General features: G+C 38.7%; 1 protein-coding gene across 5 annotated transcripts; it reads right to left on the reverse strand.

Annotated features, from left to right (window-relative positions):
* Window positions 1–777: 777 nt before the first annotated feature.
* fmnl2b (formin-like 2b) lies at window positions 778–22,686 on the reverse strand. Of its 5 annotated transcripts, XM_065240111.2 has the most exons (28): window positions 21,859–22,683; window positions 19,999–20,082; window positions 16,931–17,011; window positions 13,946–14,022; window positions 13,759–13,842; window positions 10,780–10,929; window positions 10,583–10,691; window positions 10,413–10,489; window positions 9,809–9,902; window positions 9,569–9,643; window positions 9,341–9,451; window positions 9,097–9,246; window positions 8,884–8,985; window positions 8,275–8,623; window positions 7,400–7,588; window positions 7,240–7,260; window positions 6,942–7,066; window positions 6,372–6,574; window positions 6,040–6,274; window positions 5,887–5,955; window positions 5,714–5,794; window positions 5,504–5,633; window positions 5,261–5,424; window positions 3,631–3,732; window positions 3,445–3,546; window positions 2,650–2,773; window positions 2,327–2,442; window positions 778–1,970 (listed from the first exon to the last, which is right to left on the reverse strand). In XM_065240111.2, the coding sequence occupies exons 1-27, from the start codon at window positions 21,976–21,978 to the stop codon at window positions 2,351–2,353; spliced, it is 3,300 nt and encodes a 1,099-aa protein (XP_065096183.1). In that variant the 5' UTR covers window positions 21,979–22,683; the 3' UTR covers window positions 778–1,970; window positions 2,327–2,350. The 5 variants fall into 5 exon arrangements, with proteins under 5 accessions (XP_065096183.1, XP_065096186.1, XP_065096184.1 ...); XM_065240114.2 differs by lacking the exon at window positions 2,327–2,442 and having other exon boundaries at window positions 21,859–22,686; XM_065240112.2 differs by lacking the exon at window positions 7,240–7,260 and having other exon boundaries at window positions 21,859–22,684.
* Window positions 22,687–25,257: the final 2,571 nt, after the last annotated feature.

A 25,257-nucleotide genomic window follows, 5' to 3' on the forward strand; every position in this document is an offset into this window, starting at 1 on the left:
TAAGACAAATAATATACAATTTAAGTGAAATTGTCCTTAAAACAAGCAAAATTATCTGCCAATGGGGTGAGAAAAAAAATTGTGAAATAAGATTTCTTTTTTCTTAAACACTTAATTCAAGTAAAAATGTCTCACCCCATTGGCAGATATTTTTACTTGTTTTAAGCACAAATTCACTTAAATTGTATATTTCTTTCTAAAAACTAGTATTATTTTCTTAGGTCATTTTGCTCATCAAGAAAATACATCTTGATTTAAGAATTTTTAGATATTTCTACTGAAAACAAGACAAAAAGACTAAGTAAGAAAGTCATTTTTTGTAGTGTAGGTTACCAATGTCCATGCAATGTTCATTTCTGAATGTACCAAAGATGTTGAAGACAATTAGAAGTATTTATTTATCAATCCAGATATGTAACCAGGTCTGTGAAAACCCATCTGAAGTCTTTTTTTTAAAACCTAAAATCATGCTAAATAACGTAAATGGTAAATGGACTGCATTTATATAGCGCTTTTAACAGACCTATGGCCATCCAAAGCGCTGTACATGTTGCCTCACATTCACCCATTCACTCACACATTCATACACCGACGGCGGTGTCAGCCATGCAAGGCGCCATCCAGCTCGTCGGGAGCAGTAGGTAAAGAACATTCTGTGAAAATATATCCTTGATATCTTTAATATCGACTGAGTAAGACTATAAGACTTAAGCCTGGATTTCACAGAAAGAGTCACGTATAAAATTCAATTGCAAAAACTTCAATCACAAAGAATGGTCGATTTTAACGGTGCTGGTGTCAGTTTATTTGCACACAACCATTGATTCCAGTTTTAAGAGATCGAAGTACAAAAAAAAGTTATATGTGCCACTAGTGTCTGTTCAAGCTTTCAAGTGTTACGTGCAACCACAGACATTTACCATATGCAACAACAGTGATGAGAGCAATTCAGGTCACAGATTAAGTTGTCTTCACCATCAAATTAAATAATACTGTCATACTAAACAACATAAAAGTTAATAACAATTCAGTGATATTGCAGAAGATGTCGGTTTGTTTCAACAATATGTACAGCACCACAATGGATGAACAATGTAAAAAATAAGAGGCTCAATTTTGTAGCAAAATATCTGTACATTTAAAAAAAACACTTTTTGTCCAATGAAATGTCTTCGTTTTAAAAAAACGGCAAATTCTTTTTCCACAGCTCACAAATGTCACATGAGATAAAACCAGCGGGGAGAGAAAATCTGAATTTAAAATGAGATGTACTGTACATACAATGTCACATCGGTTGTGAACACCTATTAGTAAACATTTTAATCGAAACATTTCATGGGATGTTTCAGTCAACAAAGAGGAGATAATAGTATCAAGTCCAGCTCATGTTCGAACCATCCTCTCGTTCTTCTCCACATTTTTTTTTAAAAGTCAAAGTTCAGTTTTAAAACCACCCAAGTTCAATATTTAAAAAAGAAAAAAAAGTGCATCTTGTTAGTCCTTCATAAAAAGCTGCTCAGCTTGGAGTTTGTACCACACGACTGCTATCTCAAATTGAAACTAGATGTTATTGGTAAATACCAGACCAATTCAACGAGTCCATTCGCCATTTCTGCATTTCTTGTATTTATAATACAATCTAATCTCTCAAACTGAACAGAAAGCAATAAAAAAGATTATATCGCCACATCCACCTTCACTAGACGATGGTAACCTAATAAAAAAAAAACTTCAGTCGATTGAATAGCAGAAATGTAGAATGCCTCTCAACAAAACATTATCCATCCTTTCCTAATTAGAGATTAAATGAAGGAGTTGTGCTTATTTTTATCTTTTCTTTGTATTGGCCTCGAAAGCTGACTAGCAGGTGCTGATCTCCACGTTGAGCAGCTGAAGGTGCTGACCCTCGAAGTTCCTTCTCGCACTTCTCCTCAAAGCGTCGGCCCGTCGAAAGGGTTGACTGCGCAGGTCTGAGGGCAAACAGGTAAATGGTTAGACACTGAACACATGCAGTATGTGGAGATGGATGAGATAGGGCCTGGGTAGTATTTGGGTATTGCTTAGTTTTAGATCTTTCTGAAATGTTTAAGGTGTTTTGCAAGACCATATATGTAAGTTAAAACTGTACTGACAATACACACTGTGGGATTTTTTTGACTAGATTGTGTGCCGAAAACCTCAGTGTCATGCAGAATAAAGGAAGTGTCGAAGGAAGGCATGCCATGCTCGCAATTGTGTATGATGGGGTTACACAGGTTAAAAGAAGAAGTAAATAAAAGAAGGATGAATGAACAGGAGGCGAGTGAAGAGGCGGACATAAAAGCACCTTTCTGAGGGGGGAGAATTTAGTTTAATAATGGAAGTCCTCGGAGAGGGCGGGGTCACAGAAGAACCGCGAGCCACGTTTGGCTGACCGCGCGGTAAAGGGGACGGTCTTCAGCACTGCAGCAAAACAATAGCCAATCACAACACAGAAACACTCAAGCTAGAAGCTCTAAAAGCACAGAATCAAACAAACCTCTAAAAAAGCCTCTAAACTACATCACATGTAACGATACTATAAAAATTTGCACAAATACACACATATTCATTTGTATAAAGCAAAATCAAATTAATCCCTGTGGGTTTAGCGTTCGGCCGCTTGCTTACCCGTGATGATGTCCTCGATGGCTCCATCTTTGCCTTCGTAGACGAGGCGGGTGTCTTTGCCTTGCCTCTTTCGCAACTCGGTTATCAGCTCCTGCTGTTGCCGCTTGCCCTTGTGAGACGGTGACTGGTATTTGTAAAAAAAAAAGTCAGTTAAATGGGGATAAAACATGGGTAAGAGAAAAAATTTATTTTGCTATTTAATAATAAAATAAGTCGCTTGGAGTATAAGTCGCATCATTTAAAAATGCGTTTTGAAGAGGAAAAACATATACAAGTCGCACTGGACTATACGTTACGTTTATTTAGAAAATGATTTCACAAAATCCAAGCCGAGGACCAGACATTTAATCTGGAATGGCAAGTTATTCAACTAAACAATAGCACAGAACAGCAGGCTGAATAGGTGTCCGTACATGTTAAAGTAACATAAACGGTTATTTACACGATAAACAATAGCATACAGAACATACCTGGAAGGCTGAATAGGCAAAATTTACATAAAAAGCCAAATCAATTTCATAAAGGTCCCGAAATCATTCCGCATCACTGAATCCATTGAATTACATAAATACAGGAGCAGCACATAGCGGACTCTCGCGGCTGTAGCCGGTAATGGTTTCTCTTGGTTCATATGAAATAATTTTGACGTATAAGTCGCACCTGACTATAAGTTCCAGTACCCGCCAAACTATGGAAAAAAGTGTGATTTATAGTCCGGAAAATACGGTAAATACCTATTAATTCTATCCGACAATAATGCACTGTAGCAAACAGTATTTCTTTAGTGCATTCTACCTGTTGATTTTCCTGCTCCTCCATCATGGCCTCCTGTTCCAAAAGTTTCTCCATCATGAGCTGCTCCTGTCTCTTCTTCTGCTCGTTCTCCTCATTCGCTTGCTGGGAATAACAGTGGATAAATTAGATCTGTGAAATGAGTGACGCGGAAGAGCCATCTCTACTGTTTACTGACAAGAGACTCACCCTGTAGGCCTTGATGAAGCGAACGAACACAGGGAAGAATACAGAGGGTGGCATGGTCTTGGCGCCCTCCCCGAAAAACTTGACTACCTCGTCATAGGCGTCCTGTAATTACATGCAAGTCAAGTGACCATGGTGTTGCACACTGCAATGCACAATGATGGTAGTTCATGAATCACAGCTTGTGGGATTCAAACCTACAACCTTGTGACTGAGTCAGTCTGGGATTAAATGCTCAAAAATAACATGAAAACGTATAAAAAAAATAAATGTAAAACTGATCAGGGGCCAGTTGTACAAGCTAGACATAAAATAAGTTGGGTGTAAGCACTACGTCAGCTTAAACTACATCTGGCTTTGTGAAAAGATTTTCCTCCTGTTGCACCACGACCAGGCAGCTACGCTCAATGTAGACGACGCGCGTTTCCCTGTGTTTACAGTTAACCAAATTAATAGTTGAGATGCTATTTGCGTCGTTATGGTTACAAACTCACATTAAATGCTGCCACCCAACAGAAGACAAATAAGAGCTTTCCCTCCTATCACACATTTACAAGTGCAATGTCCCTCAAGATGACTGCTAAAGCCCGATTTATAGTCGTGCGTAGGTTCTACGCCGTAACTACAGATCTACGCGGAGCGCAAGCGCTGTGATTGGTCCACCAGAACCCCTCCCGTCAGATAAAAAAAAACTGCGTCAAAGGTATTTCCGTTTGTGACGGTGAAAACAAAGATGAGCCAAGCTGAGGAGTGATTTAACTCAAACTGCATCAAAAGTCGCTGTTTATTTACTTCCATCATTGCTGGTCTTCTCAAATTATACACAACAAGTTGCTGTTTCTTCCTCGTTTGTGGGTTAACTTGCTAAGCTTCTTCTTCTTCGACGTTTCCGCTGCTACTGTGGTTACACGTGTGGTTACTGCCTACCAGCGGTCTGCGTGTGTGTTTGCACGTCGACGACGCAAAAGTATAAATGAAAACCGACGCGGAACCTACGCCGTTCGCGGCTACGCCGTAGGACCTACGCACGACTATAACGAGCCCTTAACTCTTTCACCGCCAGCGTTTTAAAAAAAAGTTGCCAGCCAGCGCCAGCGTTTTTCATGATTTTCACCAAAGTTTAATGCCTTCCAGAAAATGTTCTTCTATAAATATATAAACATACAATATACCAAATGAAAGAACAGACCCTCTGCTTTCAAACAAAAAAAAAACTGTTTCATCCTACCTTCAGTGGTTCTTTTGTAATCAGCTTTTGAATATGGATAGGTTTCTGCAAAAACACCACATTTTGAGCAAAAAGCTGAGATAATTCCATTTTTGTGACGGACTTTTCATAGAGATCCCATTCAGAGCGATCTTTAAAACAGACACGGACATGCAGCCGGTTGCCATATGGCAATACTTCCAGGTTTAAAAAGTTGCGGAAGGGCACCACCTGGTGGATAATAGCGGTATTGCGGAAAGACGGAAAATCTCGTCATTGGCGGTGAAGCGTTTTCTCTTAATTGAGGAGATATCTCGTCAATGGCGGTGAAAGAGTTAAGTGTTAGCGTTTCTGTTAGCGTAGCGTGTTTGTTAGCTTCTGTCAATGACAACCAATTCGAGCCCTACAATTTTCTTTTTCGTCTACCTGTGCAATCCGAGCATCATCTAGGAGTTTCTTCAGCCTGGCCTCATTATGATGGATGAAGTCTTTGAGCAGAGAGTTGTGACCGTGCATGCTGTACTCTCTTTTGGTGAGATCCATTCCCCTCTGTAGCTCCTTCACATCCAGTAGGACATTGTCCAGGGAGACTGCAACAACAGATGAATGAGGCCAAGTGCAGATAACATTTGCATATCAGGGACATTTCAAGGGTCAAAGGTGACATACCTGCAGCAGCTTTCTCAATGTAGTGTAGCTCATTGTAAAAAATGCTCACAATGGGATATTTCTCCTTGACCACATTGGCTATGTAGTGCAAAAGTGTCTGCTTCCTGTCTGTGGACTTGGTTTCCAACAGCTGAAACAGAATACCATTAAAGTGAAAAACTAAGCAGAAGGAATGATGGAAGAAAACAGTTTTGAGAAATTATCATTTACCAGATCCAAGCTCTGAAGCTTAAAGCCATAGACAGCTCCTCTTTTACTGCTGTTCATGTAGTTCCCCAACGCCAAAATAATCTGAGATGAGAAACGACACATGTAGGCACATATTTATTATTAGATCAGATTTAAAAAAGAGACTGCTATCAAAGGTAGGGTGGGTGTCTTACCTCAAGGATTTTTTTCAATTTCTGTGATGATTTGATGGATACAGATGCTGCTATGATAGCATGAAGTTGCTGTAAATAAACAGACAAACAAATAAAGTAATAACTTGATCATTGTTGTTAAAATGATTGGGTTACTCAATACTCTCATCTTACCGGCGTTAGCATCTGCAAGCTGTCATTGAAGTTGCCCATGAAGGCCATGATGGTCATCCGCTGTGGCAGTCTCTCCATTTTGCTGAAGAGCATCATGAAGCGGTCCTCATCGGTGAGACCATCCATCGGCCGCCGCTCCCGTTCGTACTGCCGGAGCGCTTTCACTTCGTTCTCGGTAGGCATGAACCGCATCAAACACTCCGCAAAATCAACCGGTACTGTGCGCAAGTCGAACCTGAGGGGGAAATTAGTAACAATCTTTATGACAGAACCACAAATGAATGAACAGTTATCCTATACAAGTCATCTCTTACATCATCCAAGTAACTTACGTCTGGATTGCTTTGCAGATCTCCTCTGGGCTCTTTCCTGCCTTGCGGAGCGTGATGGCGAGGTTTTTGGCCCTGTTGGCCTCCAATAGTGACACTTTATTTGGACCCTTCTGAGGAGCTTTCTGCTTTTGCATTGTCATGTCGACGGCGGGGCCCTGGGCTTTCGTCTTGAACATTTCCTCAAACTCATCCACATTCAGGTCCTACAAATGAAAATTTGTTAAGCTCTTGAACTGGGTGTCAAGTCAAGATGAAATTAAATGAACCCTTTTCACTTTCTTATAAAGATAGTCCAATCAAAACTTGCCCCAATTGTCTTCCTTTGTATGGACAATATACATTTCTGTGTTTTGCTGAACACAAAGGGATATATTTGTAATCAAGCAGGAAACTGGCCTTATTAATAGGAAAGAAAAATACTTTGGAAGCCAATGGTGCTCAAAAATGGTTTAGGTACAAACATTGCTCAAAATATCTTCCTTTGTGTTCAGTAAGTAATTACATAATTAACATTTTTGGTTGAACTATCCCTTTAAGTTGTCAGAGATCACATATTTCATATGTTCATACCTCCAGGATCCTCTCGTCATCAATTTCATTGAAGACAGTTCCATTGATCTGATTGGGTTTCAGAGCCACCCAATTGAACACTGGCATTCGGAACTTGGTTTTGATTGGCTTTTTAATTTTTACAGCTGTAAACGGAAAAAGATGTCCGTGACTACAAAACAACTACAAAACTGATCAATGAGGTATAAAAAAACAAATACAAACACAGGAACACTTAATTATATGCACAGACACACAACACAAAACGTGATCACGACGGTATGCAAATAAGGGTGATGGCAAATATCAGAAAACCTACAGAAGAGTTTGATTGGTCCATCTTTGAGGGCAGGAAAGAAAGGGGGTAGATCAAAACGTTTAAAAAGCAGAAAATGTGCCAACAGGTACACACTAAAAACTCACAGACGGAGAAAAGTCATATTACACTGACAGATCCACCCTAAAAACACTCAACGCACCTGTCAAGCCCGAGTTGAATATGACAGTGGGAGTACCGCATCCTGGGAGGGGAGGAGCACAAGGAGGCGGAGGTGGGGGTAAGGGAGTAGACATCTCAAAAGATTGACCAGGAGGGGGAGGAGGTGGTGGTGGTGGGGGAGGTGGAGGGGGCGCAGGAGGAGCGATAGCTTCAGAAGGTCCATTAGGAACTAAAGGAGTAAGAGAGAGAGGTATTGACCACAAAGATCACAGTGACAAGCTTGAGCACATCCATATACACTTAACAGAATTACAACCATTACTAAGTAGTCAATTAACTAAATAACTTATTAGAGCCATGGGAGGAGATGCCTATATGAAAAAGGTTTGGCCAATATAACATGCCCCTACTGAAAAATCCAGCTAAGGCCAGCATAAGCTGGTAGCTGGCTTTAGCTGGTTTAAGGTGGCAGTAGCTGGTTTAAGCGGATTCTCCCACCCTGGCAAAACTGGTCAAGCTGGCGAGTCAGCTGGTCTTCCAGCCTGACCAGCCAAGTCCAGCTAGTTCAGCTTAAAATGTTACCAAAACACAGCCTGACAAGCTAAGTCCAGCTAAACAAGCTTAAAAAGTGACCAAAACGCAGTTAGACCTGCTTGCTACACCAGCAAACCCAGCTAAAATCAAGTTCGGAGACCAGCTAAAACCAGCCTTTGCTGGTCATTTAAAAAAAGTTCACATTTAACCCCACTCTTCTATTTTTGTGGGAAATTATTTCTTTAAGCACATGTAAACACAAACATTTGGGCTACCACCCAAGATCTATAATTATTACCAACCCAAAGACAATTAATTTGATAAAACCAAACATGACCCTATCAATTGTCTTATGTGAGATCTGCTGGAAGTGTTACCCACCAGAGGAAACTGTCATAGGTGGCGGTGGTGGGGGCGGAGGGGGAGGCGTTGCAATTGGCCGAAGGGTGCTTGTATGAGAAGGGCTGCCAGAGGCGTATGCTGCACCTGCACAGGCTCCAGCCAGAGCATCGGGGCAGGGAGAAAGAGCCATGGGCTGTGGAGGCGACGGCAGTGGAGACACATCTCCTTCCCCGTCTCCCTCACCCCTCACCTGGATCTGGAGACTGCCACGGCGCTCCAGCTCATGGAGTTTCTTCTCAAGCTTGGTTTGCTTTTGAATGGCCTCGTCTTTCTCTCGAACTATCCGCCGGAGCGTGTGAACCTGAGAGCTGGCGTCCCGGTACACAGCCTGTACACAGAGAACATAACATGTTATGCAAGTGCATTAAAAATTCAAAGGGAATTTTATTGTTAGCAATTCAACCAACTTTGTTATTTTAGACATTTTTAGCCTAGTACAATGCAGTGTAATGGCCAGCTAGCTACTTGAAAGGTAATCGATCCAAGCTATAGAAGCTATTAGGGTTGTGGGTTCAATACCCAGGGAAACTACATAATAATATAAAATGTAGATCTATAAATCTATTGTAATGTTAATGTGAAACTGACCCGTGTGGCATCCAGCTCTTTGTTCTTCTGCATCAACTGTTTCTCGAGCTCCACGATTTTAGACATTGCCTCATTCTCCGTTTCCAAGAGTTTATCGTTCATCTGTGAACATGAGAAACAGACAAAAATCTGATGAAAATAATGAGAAAGATAGAAAGTAAATTATGCTGAACCATTCCAACGTCATATGTGGTAGTATCAATGCGTTCTTACATGCGAGAGATTCTCCTCCAGTTCTTCCACCCGTTCCAGGGCAGCATTTTTGGTCTCTGCATCCTCCAGAAGTGTCCCAACATCAAACAGGTTATCCAAGTAGGCCTGGATCTGCACTTTGAGTTTATCACTCTCAGTGTGTTTCAGCCTCTGTGCAAACAAACACACAAGCAGTGTACATCCAAATGAATTTAAAGATCAAAATATCCTCTGAGCAGCACCTGAACCTTTCCAACGTTTGTACCTCTAAATAGTCATCCAAGGCGAGTTTGGTGAAGTCATACTGAAGATGAACCCTAAAGTTCATGTCCTCTACTGAATGCACCACGATATTGATAAACTGCATACAAGCCACCTGAGTCAAACAGAGAAATGGTGAAATATGACCGGAAGGTTTCAGTTCAGCTGACAGCCTTTCGGTTTGTAAGGCGCTCCGGAGGAGACCAACAAAGCTCTGTAATATAAAACTCACCATGAAATCAATATTGTTGTCTTCGTTTTTAAAGTGTTCCATCAATTTCTCAAACCTTTGGGATTCTGAGCAGACCTGAAAATACGCAAGACAGAATTTATATTTTTATAGCATGCAGGCAGTACAATGATTTTTGAGACATGACGATTTAAACAGAACAACATGACAATACGCTCTTCTTAAAGTCACTTTTTTTGTGATTACTACAAGTTATGCAAGGCAGACTATTTGTTTCTTTACCTCTTTAAAATGGTCAAAAGCAGCAAGGATGATCTCGTGTCCTCCTCTGACCAGACACACAGCGGCCAACAGCTCCAGAACCAGGGCTTTGGTCCTGCACAATGAAGACAAAAGGACACTATAACAAGAAACCAACCGTAATGTTTAATCCTACGAGCTCTGATAACACATTCCTTGTACAACCAACCAAGGTATGCCTAAAAGGGAAGGTCAGATGGTCCTATTGGTTTATAGCCGACAAATTACAGAGGGAATTATCCCACCAATAAAAGAAGCTATTCATAAACATTTTGTTTAGGAGCTTACAAAGTTTTTTTTAGGGAAGCATCTCAGTTACAACAGTTATCTCCTGTTGACTTTAATCGGCACAGCTCATTCACAATTCATCTATTTACAGCTAAAGTTACCAAAGTACAGTCCTCTAAAAAGGCTTTGATCAAATTTAACAGCTAGAGGTTTAATGAAAGCCCTGACTGATCAGAGACCTTAGCTTAGATTAACCATTCCAAAGGATTTGAAAGAAACTGGAAAAACTTTTGTAGGAAATTATTAATTGTTCTTGCAGATACTGGCTAAGGGAAAGGCAGTGTATATTTGTGCTTACCTGGGATTTTTGTTGTTAAGGCTCAGAGCGATTTCATTGACAGCGTGGGGATGGGACATGACCATGTTGAAGCCATACTACAGACAAAAATAAACAAAGAAAAAAACATATTTAATGAAGCAATCAAGCACAGATACTTTTTTCCTGTTTTAATTTGATAATCTGTTCACCTGATAGTTCATAATGGCTCTAAGACACATGATGCAGACATGAACGTCATCCTTCTTACAAACCAAACGGGAATTTTTCAAAGTTCTGCGACTGGGTAAAGTATTAGACCTGTGAAAGCATTACAATGTTAAGGGCTGTTTTAGATATACATACAAAGTAAAAACATGTAAGGATTTGTGTTTGTATTTGTGTCTACCTCATAGAGTGTCGTGTGGATCGTGGTATGCTGCTGCCACTGACCGGTGAGGGAAGATTACTGTCGCCATGGAGATCTTCTATAGACCTGCTCCACGGGGTCTCCACAGAAATCTCACCTGTGGTGCTCTCAGTTACATCTCCATCAAAGCTAATAAGAGAAAGAGAGAGGGAATAAGACTTTAAAGCTTAAGCATACTCCCATGATTTTACTTTTGTCATAGAGGAGGATTAACATTAGGACCATAGAGGAATTGTGCACCCCAGCACTAAATACCCACAAAATTAAAAATATCTTTATAATTGTACTCAGACTATTTTAATAAAAGCTATATTATATTAATTTGTGTATGTATATTTAATAAAATTTGTTTGAAAATTGTCCCAGGCAGAGAAGGACAAGCTTTCATGCTTTCTTCAACATTTGATATATTTAATCATATTTTATTCCAGGGCAACCTAGTAATGGATTTTGCGTTTCTGCTGGCACATCAATGACCTGAAGCTGTCATATTAGTTCTGCACTGGCTGTCACAGAGGTAAGTGATGTTTTATGTGGATCAGACACAAAATCAGGTCTGACAACACTGAAAACACTCTCAATCACTTAAAAAACAGCCATATAAACATCTATTATTATATGAGAGTTAGAGAGAGCTATATTATAGTAATAATCTAACAAAAACCTGATCAGTTTTCAAGTATTGTAGTGTTTATTGTATTAAGATATGGTGTTTCTGCTCATTTGGCGAGTTTTACATTCATTGGTTGTCAAAACGCGATGTCACACAACGCATGACAGGAAATCAATGAGACACATCTAAGGAACCCATTTAATTGATTAGCCCTCTTCCATGTCTAAGAAGTGAATGTTGAAAGTTGTGACATTATAAACGTGGTTGGAGATGCAAAGCGCACACTACGTCTTCAGCTTTTCAACTTTAATGTTTGAAGTCTTCAGTCGTAGAACCCACGCATTCCTGTCACCTTTTCCGATACACTTCTGTGTGCACACCACTTCTGAGACACAGTCCAACTAGTCGCAGATGTGATGGCAGATTTCAAACCAGTTTAAAATCTTCAAGTGAAATTGCGCACAATCTATATTTTTAGATCTTTTCCTGCCCTTGTGTGCAAATCAGAGCTGTTGTTTAAATGCTGTTATAAATGTTTCTGTTGCTATGTGCACAAGATTTTATAAGAACAAGCTTGGTGATTGTAGCTTCAGTTGGGGAGAAACACCTATCCTGCGATCTGTTGGATAGTATTCGCGCCAACAGCATTTATTACAACAGACCAGAGAATGTGAGCAAGGAGTGGAGTGGCATGATTTTGCCTGGAGCATGGAGTTCTTTGAAAGTCTGAGGTTTGTGGTTTTCTCTCACTCCGAGGGCACTCCACTACCGCTCCATCAGGAGCATAAATCATGTTAACGGCCCCTAATGCAACCATGTGCTTAAATCTCATCTAACAATTGAAGGGGACAAAAACACAAAATTTCTGATCAAAATATTGCCTTGATATTTTTCTTCTAGTATTGTGTATTTATTTTACACGGAATGCATCTTCTGCACAGAGGTTTGTGATATACATTTTTTTTACATACATTTAAAAATTCAGTAGTTAAAGGAATAGTCTACTCATTTTCAATATTAAAATATGTTATTACCTTAACTAAGAACTGTTGAATCATCCCTCTATCATCTGTGTGTGTGCACGTAAGCGCTGGAGCGCGCTGCGACGCTACGATAGCATTTAGCTTAGCCCCATTCATTCAATGCTGCCATTTAGAGATAAAGTTAGAAGTGACCAAACACATCAACGGTTTTCCTATTTAAGACGAGTAGTTATACGAGCAAGTTTGGTGGTACAAAATAAAACGTAGCGCTTTTCTAAGCGGATTTAATAGAGGAACTATATTTTATGGCGTAATAGCACTTTTGGGAGTACTTCGACTCGCCTGAAAAGTCCGCTCCCCTTCTCACTCTCATAAAGGGAGAGGGAGGGTGTTACTGCGCCAAGTCGAAGTACTCCTAAAAGTGCTATTACGCCATAAAATATAGTTACTCTTTTAAATCCGCTTAGAAAAGCGCTATGTTTTATTTTGTACCACCAAACTTGCTCGTATAACTACTCGTCTTAAATAGGAAAAACGTTGATGTGTAGCTGGCCATCCGAGAAACAAACTCGGGGGCCCTCTAGTGGCTCGGGGCTCCAAGCAGTTGCCTGCCTTGCCTGTTGACAAGGTGCGCCTCTGCAGACAGACATTCATGTAGCATGCACAGGGTGAAAAGCTAATCTAGGGCATGCTTGGCTATAGGGGGCAACTTGCTTAAAGCCACCTATTTCATTTCTAAAAACGTTATTTTGTTTATTTGGTATAATACAATGCGTTTGTGTGGTTTATGGTTTAAAAAACACATTATTTTTCACATACTGTACATTTTTGTAGCTTCAGATTTCGCTCTCTTCCTGAAACGCACAATTTTTTTACAAAATTCATCGATTTGAAAAGCGCGGTGTCCCCAAGTAGCCAGCTAATGTGTACGTTGTAATTGGCCTGAATACCTCTGATGTCAGCCGGAAATGTGACGCTCCTTACCATGTTTGAAAGATTCGGTCAAAATGCAATGCTAACAGGAGTTAACTTACAGGCTGAGTCCGAAGCGGGAGGAAATTATGATCATGTCGTTCTTGTCTACATCACCAATCCCATGAAATTTACTGTTGCCCACAATCAGTGTGTTTGTTGTATTTCAAGAAAAAAGATTTACATTGGAGACGAGTCATCTTTTTTTTGAGGTATGTATCTTTTGCATATTGTTAACATGTACTAATACACACTTACACACCAAAATAAATGTAAAATCGTTAATCGGACCATTGGGGCTCTTTATAGCAAACATAAACATTACAGGGAAAAGGAAACAAATGGCAGCTAGACAGACAAATATAAAGATTAACAGGGAAAACATCTTACGTGACGGCATACTGGGCAAAGGACAGATACTCCACCAGAACATCAAGCCCTTTGTTCTCCTCATTGAGAAACTCTCTCACCCAGCTAAACAAACAAAAACATTTGATTACGATAAGAATCTTTATTAAGGAATTGAAAAGAAATAGTTCTCCTTTAATAAAACTTATTCATGAATTAGGCCACTCACCCAATGTGATTGGTCCTAAGAGATATCTCAAGTTCTCTTAGCACTTGAGTCGACTCCTGAACTCGCCTCCTAAATTTCTGTGAAGAACAATTGCAGATGTTTAGTTCAGGCCAAATATGAAGCACAAAAAACACGGGAGTTCTTGAGCTGCATGGGATGACAGTTTAAGGATTCTGCATTAAAAAAAAGCTAAATTATGCAGAAAACTTTTCTCATTGTTTGCATACACGCATTCCAACTTTAGGGTTCCTCTACTCATTAAATATATGACACATGCCATCTGGCGAAAGCATGTTTTTTCAAAAATTGACATAATTCTACACAAAACTGAATAAATTTACTATTACAGTTAACTTTAAACTTTAAAACTGACGTGTGCACAGTTAAACTTGTGCCCCTGAATAGCATTGCATTGGCATCACAAAACGTCATGGGTTAAAACCCAGGGAACACACATACTGGAAAAATGTATACCTTGTAATGAAGTCGCTTTGGAAAAAGCATAAAGGTAAATGCAAATATTTCAGCAGACATCATTAAAAGGGCAGCATTGTTATGCAAAAACAGAAGTTTTATAACCAAACAGATTTACAGTTTGTATTAAGTTTAAGCTTACTACCAGGGGCCCGCTTCAGAAAGAAGTTTAAGTAAAACTCTGAGTATGGGCGCACTCATATCCTGCCTAACCAAACCATGCCCTGCACGATTATCATTATGCATCCCTAATCGCGTTAGTTCATTTAGTAAATTAATTAATTGTGCACATTTTATTACGTACACTGTAAAACATTTTTATCTGTCTTGAAGTTATAAAGTCATTTTAACTACATCTTTAAATATTTTATATTTTACACTAAAATATCAACTAAACATTTAAAACATTAAATTGAAACGATGTAAAGCCAATTTGGTGTTGCATTTATTTATAGGGAGTTTATTTTATGTTGGAAGAGGATTATGGAGACACAGAATGAGCTGTATTATTTTTATTGCATTCATTTTAGATACATAAACAGTGATTGCGTGACCAAAAGCGTCCTTTGTTGCAGTGCTATTACATCTGAACAAGTTTTTTACTAATTCTTTTATCAGAGGCCTTGGTGTAGTGGGTAGTGCAGTGCAGACATACTTTTCATGACCCAAGTTCGAATACCGGCTTGGCATATGGTTTTAAAAAAACATTTGTTTTGTCAGATAGTATTTTAAGTCTTATTTATTTTATTAAGCCACATTTTTAGCTGCTCTCATGTTCTTTAAGTCCATGGGATTGCATCTGCATGACAATGAATATAAGGTTCCATAACTTACAGTTTATTTACATCTGATTTAACAGTGATAAAAAAATAAACGCATTGACTCGAGCAGTTTCCCAGACATGTTTAGATTAATCCAGAACTAGGCCTTAGTTATGTAAGGACATTTACATAACTTACAAAAAACATTACTGGTGGGCATCTCGAGACAAAACAATGGCATTTGATATATTTCAAGATACGTCAGTGCAAAATGTTTTTAAATGAAGGCAGCTCAAACATGCATTTAGTCTGGGACTAAGATAAGCTATGTCTGGTAAACCACCTCTTTGTGGTGTAAAGTTATCAACATTTTAATGTTATCTCTCACATTATGTAAATAAGAGTTAGTAACTTAAAATAGCTATGATCTTATTGGAATGCTTGATTCTGATTGGCCAGTCGTGACATTTGCAGGTTTGTTATTCCCAAGTACATTGCAAAAAATTACTTTCTTACTTAGCATTTTTGTCTTGTTTTACATAAACACTTAATTGAAGAAAATATTTCTTATTCCATTGGCAGATTTTTTTGCTTGTTTTGAGCACAAATTTACTTAAATATAATATTTTTTGTCTAAAAACTAGACTTATTTTCCTAGGTCATTTTGCTCATCAAAAAAATAATGTAAGAATTTTTTAGATTTTTTTACTAAAAACAAAGCAAAAATACTAAGTTAGAAAGTCATTTTTGCAGTGTAGTTTTAACAAACATTTTCTAGTTAAAACATTACTTGTGTGCATTTTGAGGCAAAACAAAGGGCACTGACGTATTTTAAGATATGTCAGTGCAAGTTGTTGTCAGTTCCAGTCTGGGAATCCGCCCCCTTAGTGTTCATTACATTTGAACGTCTTATAAACGGGAAAATATTTTCCTTGCAGAAGGTCTGCATTTGTTAAAGATAAACCAATAAAATATTTCAAATCAATATTAAAATGTTCCTTACCTTACTTGTTAGGTAAATAGCCATGTAATAAGCGGGATAATGTATAGACAGCCGGTTGTTATTGTGAAATAAGCCCCTTCAGGGTGATACAAGACCCTCCGCTTTACTTTCTGAAATAACAACCGGCTGTCTATTTATCCCTTACATAACCAAGACCAATGCTCTGTTATGGAGTCAAAATGTCATCTATGCCTGCCCTAAGACCTGGGTTTATATTGTAATAATAATGTTCTAAATAACGTTCAATTTCTTGCAAAAAATGATCGATTGGCTTCACAAGACATCAATATGCCACCAAAAATGTCACGAGGAGTCGTGGGGATTACTTTTGTATTGGATATATCTGTTTTTTGAACTCTCAAAGTGGTGGAAACCGTTGACTTGCATTATATGAATCATAGAGCACTGGGTTTCTGCAAAATATCTGCTGAAGAAAAAAATGTCACCTACATATCGGATGGCCTGTGTGTTGGCAAGTAAATAAACAGCTCATTTTAATTTTTGGGTGTACTATCCCGGTTTATAGATTTCTGGTATTTTATTATATTCACATTTTGAATTTGACGCCTCCTCAGTTTGCATGGCCTCAAATCCATCGAATGTACACTTAAAAATTTAGCATCAGTTTTTCGAAAACTATGAATTAGGACATACTACTCGCTTCTGATTTTCGCCTACTATATCGTATGGTAGTAGGCAATTTCGGACATAGCAACAGACTGTGTGTGCATACTTGGAGGAACTTACCTTTCTAGTGACGGCAGGGTCCAAAAAGCTTCTGAGCTTCTGAATGTAAGTATGTGGAGGATTCTTCACTTGGAACCGTTCCTGTTAGACATTATTCTTGTATTATTTATTAATTTAAACTCTGCTTAGCTCTTCTTGAAGCAAGTTCAAACCCCTTCCCAGCATCAACATGAAACATTTACTGAGCAGACTTTCTTTTCTGTTCAGTCATCTCCTCTGATCTAAATCCCAATCATTCAGCTTCTCACAAAGTCTCCCTTTCAACCAATCACTTCTAAACCACATTTCAGTCGTGAAAGCTTCTTGCCAATCACTGAGATATGATCATACATTATTTAGACATTTCACACCATTTTACCTCAACAAACATTTCCACAGTCAGCCATGTTTGCCTTCTCATACATCAGGGTAGCCATGGTGACATGACTGTGTGGATGTAGAGAGAATGTATTAATATAAAATCTGTTTACTTAGTGGTGGCTGTTATGTCAAAGAAACTTTCTGTGTCTGTGCACGTCATAGCTTTTATACATTTGCTTTTATTGTCAAATTTGATTATATGTGACCCTGGATCACATAACCAGGCATACATTGTATGGGTCAAAATTATAGATTTTTTTAATGCCAAAAATCATTAGGACATTAAGTAAAGATCATGTTCCATGAAGATATTTTGTAAAATTATCAATATGTATAAAATGTATTTATCATTAGTAATATGTGTTCAATTTTCTCAAAGGCAAAGTCTGTCTTTTTGCACCCTTATGGCGCTTTTCCATTGCATAGTACCCTACGGTTTGGGTCAGATCACCTCACTTGGATTGGTTAGCTTATCCATCAAGTTTAGTACCACTTCAGAGTGGGAGGGATTATAGGCGTGTTGTTATATTTGTGCTGCCTACTGCTGTGACACCATACAAGTAAAAGCGTTGTTGTACATTCCCATATATTCATTTATTCCTCAGTCCGCCACAAAATTAAAATTGACCACCACAAATAGATGTTTGCACATTGCGTTCATCACTACCTTTGTCTAACATGACAGTTTTTGTACAAACACCCGTGGCATCAGTCACTGAACCTCATGTAAGTTGCATTTGAGCATATATGCGGACGTGCACGTCGTGAATGTGCCGCCACAAACTGCAAGTCTGGAAAAAACTGGTACGGAGTTCTTGAGTATCAACCTGTGGATGTTTTTCATGGCTAAAAGGGAGTTTGGGAACTTACAGCAAAGCACAGATGACAACAGGTTTACTCGAGACAGCGCAAGCTAGCATAAAGGTAAAGCTAATCTTTTACATTATAGCGATGACGCTGGTAGTGACTATTTTCTCAGACCAATTAGTGATCTACAGTGTTTTCGCGTCATGTTTTGGTATCGGCTTGGTTCCCTTGGAACCCTGACTGAGGTGGTACTAAAAAAGTAATCGGGTACTACGTACTACACCCAGTGGAAAAGCCCCTAAAAGTAAGCTGACCGACCCGACCCAAACTGTGGGGTACTGTGCAATGGAAAAGAGGCATTAGATTCCAGATTTTCAAATAGTTGTATCTTGGCCAAATATTGTCCTATCCTAACAAACCATAGCTTACTTATTCAACTTCAATAAATGTACCCTTATGACTAGTTTTGGGGTCTAGGGTCACATATTATGTTATATTATGACTTCAATAGGGTAGCTCTTTAACATCTAGCCAGCTATGCTATTGAAACGAATTACACCTAAAACTCATTTTAATTTTTTACCCTTGTGGGGCAGGAGTACACTTTAATGTACTTAGAATGTAATTAATGTAGTATTTTCCTGTTATTGGATCACTCTCTTATTTACACTAAATGAACTACAGTGGTATACTGAACTGAAGAGAGAGAATGAGTTTAGGTGAAAACCGAAAACTGACTGGCCTAGTTATCAGAAAGAGAGATTCACTGTCCATCACTTTTTTGCTTCGCCTTGTCGGTCGCTAATTCAATCTCTTCATGCTGAGACCCTGTACATTTTTTTATTCCTGACCTCTCTAACTTGCACATTCCCAAATAACTGATTTCCAAGATATTTGACATCATTTGCGGGCACAAGACAGGGAGCCACTATCAATATGCAAGAGACTTCCAGAACATTCAGGTGAGGTAGGATGTCTGGATTGCCTTAAAAATTTTACAGGAAAAAGAACAATATACTATAAGTAAACGAAACCTTTTAAATATAGACTTCAAGACAATCCAACAACCAGAAGTCGTTCATTTTCAATGAGAGTTTACGATTGTTAAGACCATATGCAACACAAATGATGTCTACCAACTCAAAAAAGTTTAAAGTTATGCAAATGAGCAGCAACAAAATCTCATAACCACCAATTGGAGTACGGACATTTGAGGAATGTGACTCCTTTGAGATGTTGATTGTTATAGACAGGTTCTTTGCCCGTAATCATAGAAGAACCGTTTTTAGTGCCATATAGCACCCGTGAAGCACCTGCGTAGAACCATATGGGGGCCATATAGCACCACTATAGCACCAAATATGGTTCTACATGGCACTATGTGGTTCTACACAGTTTCACAGGTGCTTCACCGGTGCTATATGGCACTAAAAACGGTTCTTCTATGATTACGAGCAAAGAACCACTTTTGGTGCTATATAGCACCATTTTTTTTAGAGTGTGTTATTGGGGAGTTTCACTCTTTAATATGACTTCTCCCTGCCCACTTACAGAGATAAAAAACATATTCTGCATTCTAAGAAGAACTTCATTCATGACATGAAATTTATTAACAGAAGTAGAATAGATTGGTAGATTTATATATTAATTTTAACCAGCAATAGTTCCTAATTGTGACCAAGTCACTGCAAATAGCATTCACAGCGACCTCCAGCGCTAAAATCTCTTTATGTGTGAACACAGAGCTTAAAACACGCTTATATAACAGCTCTGATTTCTGTACATTGTTTTGTGCCCTTAAGAAACTCAGAACTCTGCTACGACAGCTGCAACAAGATGGCAATGCATTGTATTAAATATGACGGACAGCTTACAGAATGGTTTAAAATGGACTCTCTTACCTGATCACAGATCAGCTCCCATTTCTTTTCATTGTCATACTGTCTAAGGAGCCTCACTTTATCCGGAGGAAGGTTCATAGAGTTCTGAGAAAGAGACAGAGTTAACATTATTCTCTAAATTCATTTAACGCATGCACACAAAATCATTCTGCCATCAAAACACACACTTTAAGGAATGCAAAGCTAAACAGCTGGCATATTCAAAATTCCTCAGACATGATGGATTTTTGTGAAGATAAACAATTGATTTTTTTGTCCCGTTAACAAATATTAAAATAACCTAAACATTTTCAGAAGGGCTTCCTCTAATAAGTGCTTCGTATAGAACATCATCAGCACTAAATTAATTATATAAAGGATTATACTGAATTTTGTAAAAATGTGTCCATCCTAAATAGTTTAAGGATATAGACTAAAATATGAAAAATGGGGAAACTTGCACTAAATGTATATAACGTAATTGTGTAATAAAAATCATTTAGTGTGTTAGATTGACAAAATCATTACGGGCAGTTTAATGCACTGCACGTGCAAAACCAAAGCTGCAAAACTGAAACGTACTGACAGTTTCTGATGAACAAGTTCTTTTCTTATGTTCTGTTCTTCTGTCTGTAGACAATAAGCCAGACTCACATGATTAATGAGACAAAAGCTCAGTTTTTAGTGGAAATCAAACAGCCGGCATTTAAAATAAAGACACAGATGCGGCACCCAACACACGAAACAGCGTGGAGAGACTTGGCCAAACTCTATTGGGACAGAATTTGTGATGCAAATCTGTGAAAACGAGGCAGCGTTAACGGATTTGCATTCCCTTCCCTCACTCGCTCACATGCACAGATATACACACAAACACAAATGGAGCGGTTATGCTGATCTGCACACTTCTTACTCAGATTATCTGATGTGATCTGGTTTGTTACCAGTCTCTCTGTCATGTGTCTTATAATCAAATCAGGCAGATAAGTAACTGATGACCCATTCAAAGTGTATTGATTAAAGACCCTTCACATACTAAGCCTGTCAAGAAAATTCAATCTTAAACCTGTCAGATTAATCATTGTAGTTACACGCATGACTAGAGATGAACAAATATAAATGAGTCAGATCAAAGTCATTGATAAAATACAAACAATCATAGAGACAGGCGGAAATACTTTAGTGTTGTCTGAGGTGCAATTTAGGGTCTCCAGGGGGCAATTTATACAACCTTATACTACAAATGCACTTTAATGGACTGTTTTATGGATTCTGATGAGAATAAAATGGCACAGAGTGAATCACATAAAATGAATACATCTCCCAAATGTCAAAAACTCTAAAACTGATGAATCCCAGACCACACCATAGAAAATAATCAAACAGGAGGTGCCAATGATTAAGACTTCAACATGACCATAATGGCATTGTAGTAGGCACATCTAATGTATATGTTTATGTACTTGATAAGTACTGAGACTCTCTGGGCCACGAGTACTCTTAGATCTGTTATATTCAGCACAAAGCAATGCTATTTTAAAGCAAATGCAGTAAATACAGTGGCCTACAAAGCATGTGCGATGGCTTTAAGGACAGGCGCATAGCATATCCCAGATGAAACCCAAATCAAAACCATCGGACATTAGACAAACATCGTCTAAGCTTTACATTTCAGTGACCCAGAAACAGATTAAAAACCCAATGAAACATCGCCGCGCGCCTGCAATTAGTAGCTATCATGCACGCGCAGGCAGCATCAAAGCATCTACACAATAGAGGCGCGTGTGCTGCCAGCTTCCATACTATACTCGTGCACATGATAGTTGCATCGATAAGCCGTTTTAGTGGGAATTATATAATAATATAATCATCAAGAATTACCAATGCAATTGCAAATCTTTCCTCCAGTTCAGCCGGGTCCGGCATGGGCAGTTTTGGGGGTTTGCTACCCCTCGCCCTAAAATCTGTGAGCTGACCATCCATACTTTCTGCGTTCCCCATGTTTTTTGTCTGCTCTCGATTGGTGATGCCAAGCGACGGCAAGTCCGTTCGATAGTTGCAATCCGTAATATAACCGAGAGGCGAAATTCAACCAAAAAGACAGTCCAGGTTGTTTTATAAACGACTAGACAACCACTCCATCGATGCAAACCCGCAGAGCTCAGTAACAGATGCGAGACTTCGACAAAAGCATCCCTGCATTGTTGATCTGTATGTGTCGGGCCCTCCGTTCATTTTCGGTGATGTTGAGCATCTCAGCGGCAGTGGCGTTTATCTGTATCGCGCACGACAAATGCACCGCTGGAGGTTTGCGGCATGATAACGCGCATGGCTCGGACACGCCAGTTAATCCGCGCTGTGTTTATGATAACAGACGGACTTCGACCAAACGCAAACTCCCCCATTCAATCCCCGACACAATGAAGGCTTTCAGCACCGATCCCCCGCTGGGGAGTGCCAAAAAGCCATGCTGAGGAGACGAGGGGGAGGCAATGTTTTGTTCTGTTGCATGCTGGTATTTGTAGTTTGGAAAGTGTTTCCACTATGATTTAATTGTAGTGAGCCATGATTTGTTTTAGGCGGATTGATTAGTTTTACTGCAAATATTCATACGTTTACTATAGTAAAATCATGGCTAATTTCCTCAAGGGCTGTGCCTTTGTTTGTGAATACGTTTTTGTACAATATATACTTAAGAGAGACTTAAAGGGGACATATTATGATACTTTTTTAGGATGTAAATTAAATCTTTGTTGTCCCCAGAGTGTGTATATAAAGTTTTAGCTTAAAATACCTCACATATAATTTATTATAGCATGTTAAAATTGCCACTTTGTAGGTGTGAGCAAAAATTTGCCATTTTTGGGTGTGTTCTTTTTAATGTAAATGAGCTGATAAAATGATGGTGGTTTGTTGAAAATGAAACTCAATTGTGCTTTCAATATTTTTTTCTTTCTCTCTGCACTAAATTGCAGTGCCGTGGTTGGATAGTGCAAATTAAGGGGTGGCCTTATTGTAATGAGACTCACTTTCTATGTCACAAAAATGGGTAAAATGTATGGCTCATACATTGAGATGTTTACCGTGTCTGCACGGTTCGTGACTTTTGCCAGGGCTAGCATCGCTAATCATAGCTTACATTAACTTTTACAAGCAGTGATTTTAATGGATTTCTCCAAATACCATGCCAAACTTTACCTGTCAAGTAGAAACTTCGCGACTGAGGCAGCAGTGGTAAGCCCAACCTGTGTGAAATATTCTCTCAAAAACACTCTGGTCTTGTTTCTTTCTTCAGACGCCTTTCTCTTCTTGTCATACAATTCGTAAACACTTTTTCTCTTGCGACCCTCAGACATTTTGAAAAAAACCAGTGAGAATGCGAGCTTCAATAAATGGCGGTAAACGTAGCCCACCACACATATACACCTGAAAGTGCGCATGCGCAGAAAGCAAACCTAGGGACGAGCACGTACGATGGCCTTACGTAAACATATCATCAGAATGATTGACAACTGGGATGACCAATAGTCTTGATGATCCACCTGGAAAAAGAAAAATCTTCCGCTATACCTAGTTACCGTGTTTAAATATTTTGATAAATTTATTCATGTTTATTTATGTTGTCTGTTTTGGTATTTAAGTGCTTGGAACACCCATCCATTCTTTGTTTATAGTATTATTTTTACTAAATAATTAAGTGTGCTTGCAAAAAGATTTTTTTGGCCAGCTCTAGCGACTAGACCGTTTGACACAGAGAGACCGTTCAAACTTTAAAATGTTCGGGCAGTACCGGTGTAAGTTGCTTGAGAAGATGAAGTCACAGATCGATGTCGTTCTTCCGCCATATTGGATAGAACACAAAACCTTAAAAAAGTTTCACAGGTCACAAATTTTGTCCAAACTTCACGAAAATCGACGTACACGATCCTTGGACCAAGCCTCACAAAAGTTACTAGAAGGATTTTTGATTTTCGGAAGCGTTTGCCCGTCACTGCCCAAACTAAATGTGCGTCAACGTCGCCAAAACAGGAAGTAGTTTATATCTCAGGAACGCTTTCACGTATTGGAACCAAACTTTGAACATGAATTTAATTCTCCAATGTGAGGATGCACAACATCAAAAGAAATTTGTTTTTTCTAAAATTTTACGCCGCCAAACAGGAAGTAGTTTATATCTCAGGAACGCTTTCACGTATTGAAACCAAACTTTGTACATGAATTTGGGTCTCCAATGTGAGGATGCACAACATCAAAAGAACCATTTTTTTCTAAAATTTTACGCTGCCAAACAGGAAGTAGTTTATATCTCAGGAACGCTTTAACGTATTGAAACCAAACTTTGTACATGAACTTGGGTCTCCAATGTGAGGATGCACAACATCAAAAGAACAATTTTTTTCCTAAAATTTTACGCCGCCAAACAGGAAGTAGTTTATATCTCAGGAACGCTTTTACGTATTGAAACCAAACTTTGTACATGAACTTGGGACTCCAATGTGAGGATGCACAAACTAAATCGGCGGCACCAGAGCAAGCACACTTTTGCAGTTCGTCCCGAAATGCATTTTCTAGTTATTATTAAGGTTTTAAGTATTGTAATTAAAAAAAAAAATTCTTTGTTAAGTTTTTTTAAGGAACTCACGCACGCAGGCATTAAAAGCCTGACTTAAAAGATTGGTTCAGATGATAGATACCAAAGATAAATAGCAAAGATTTAAAACCAGATATAGTCTGGGATGATCTAATGTTTGGCGGTAATAGATTCCAGAGTTTCGGAGTATGATCAGTTTTAATATAGGTCTAGGAATTGTTTTAAGTAACTGATTGGAAGACCTTAAGAATCTGGCAGATGTATGCCGTTTCACTAAAACATCAAGATATGTTGGTGTCTGACCTTTTAAGGATTTAATAAAAATAAAATAAAAGTTACAGAACCAGCAAGTATTTGAGAGAATATTTTGCCGCTTTTTGCACTGCCTGTTACCGTACTGCCGCCTGGCTGACTACTGTTTGTGCATTAGTTAACTGTAAAATGTATATTAACACCCAGGAATAGCAATTGTGACTTATGATAATTGTCTATATTAAGGCCAGAGTAAACTTATTGAGCTGTAGAAGTGGCATGTGTAAAAATAAAGAATAAGAATAATAAATTTTTCTTTGGGCAAATGTCACCTCTACAGCTCCGTAATCTAAATCATTATCAAAAATCAGATACTTGTCCTGTATTTTATATATACTCTAAAAATGCTGGGTTATTTTCAAATCAGCGTTGGGCCA

The sequence above is a fragment of the Paramisgurnus dabryanus genome, chromosome 7, assembly GCF_030506205.2.
Source record: "Paramisgurnus dabryanus chromosome 7, PD_genome_1.1, whole genome shotgun sequence".
NCBI lineage: Eukaryota > Metazoa > Chordata > Actinopteri > Cypriniformes > Cobitidae > Paramisgurnus > Paramisgurnus dabryanus.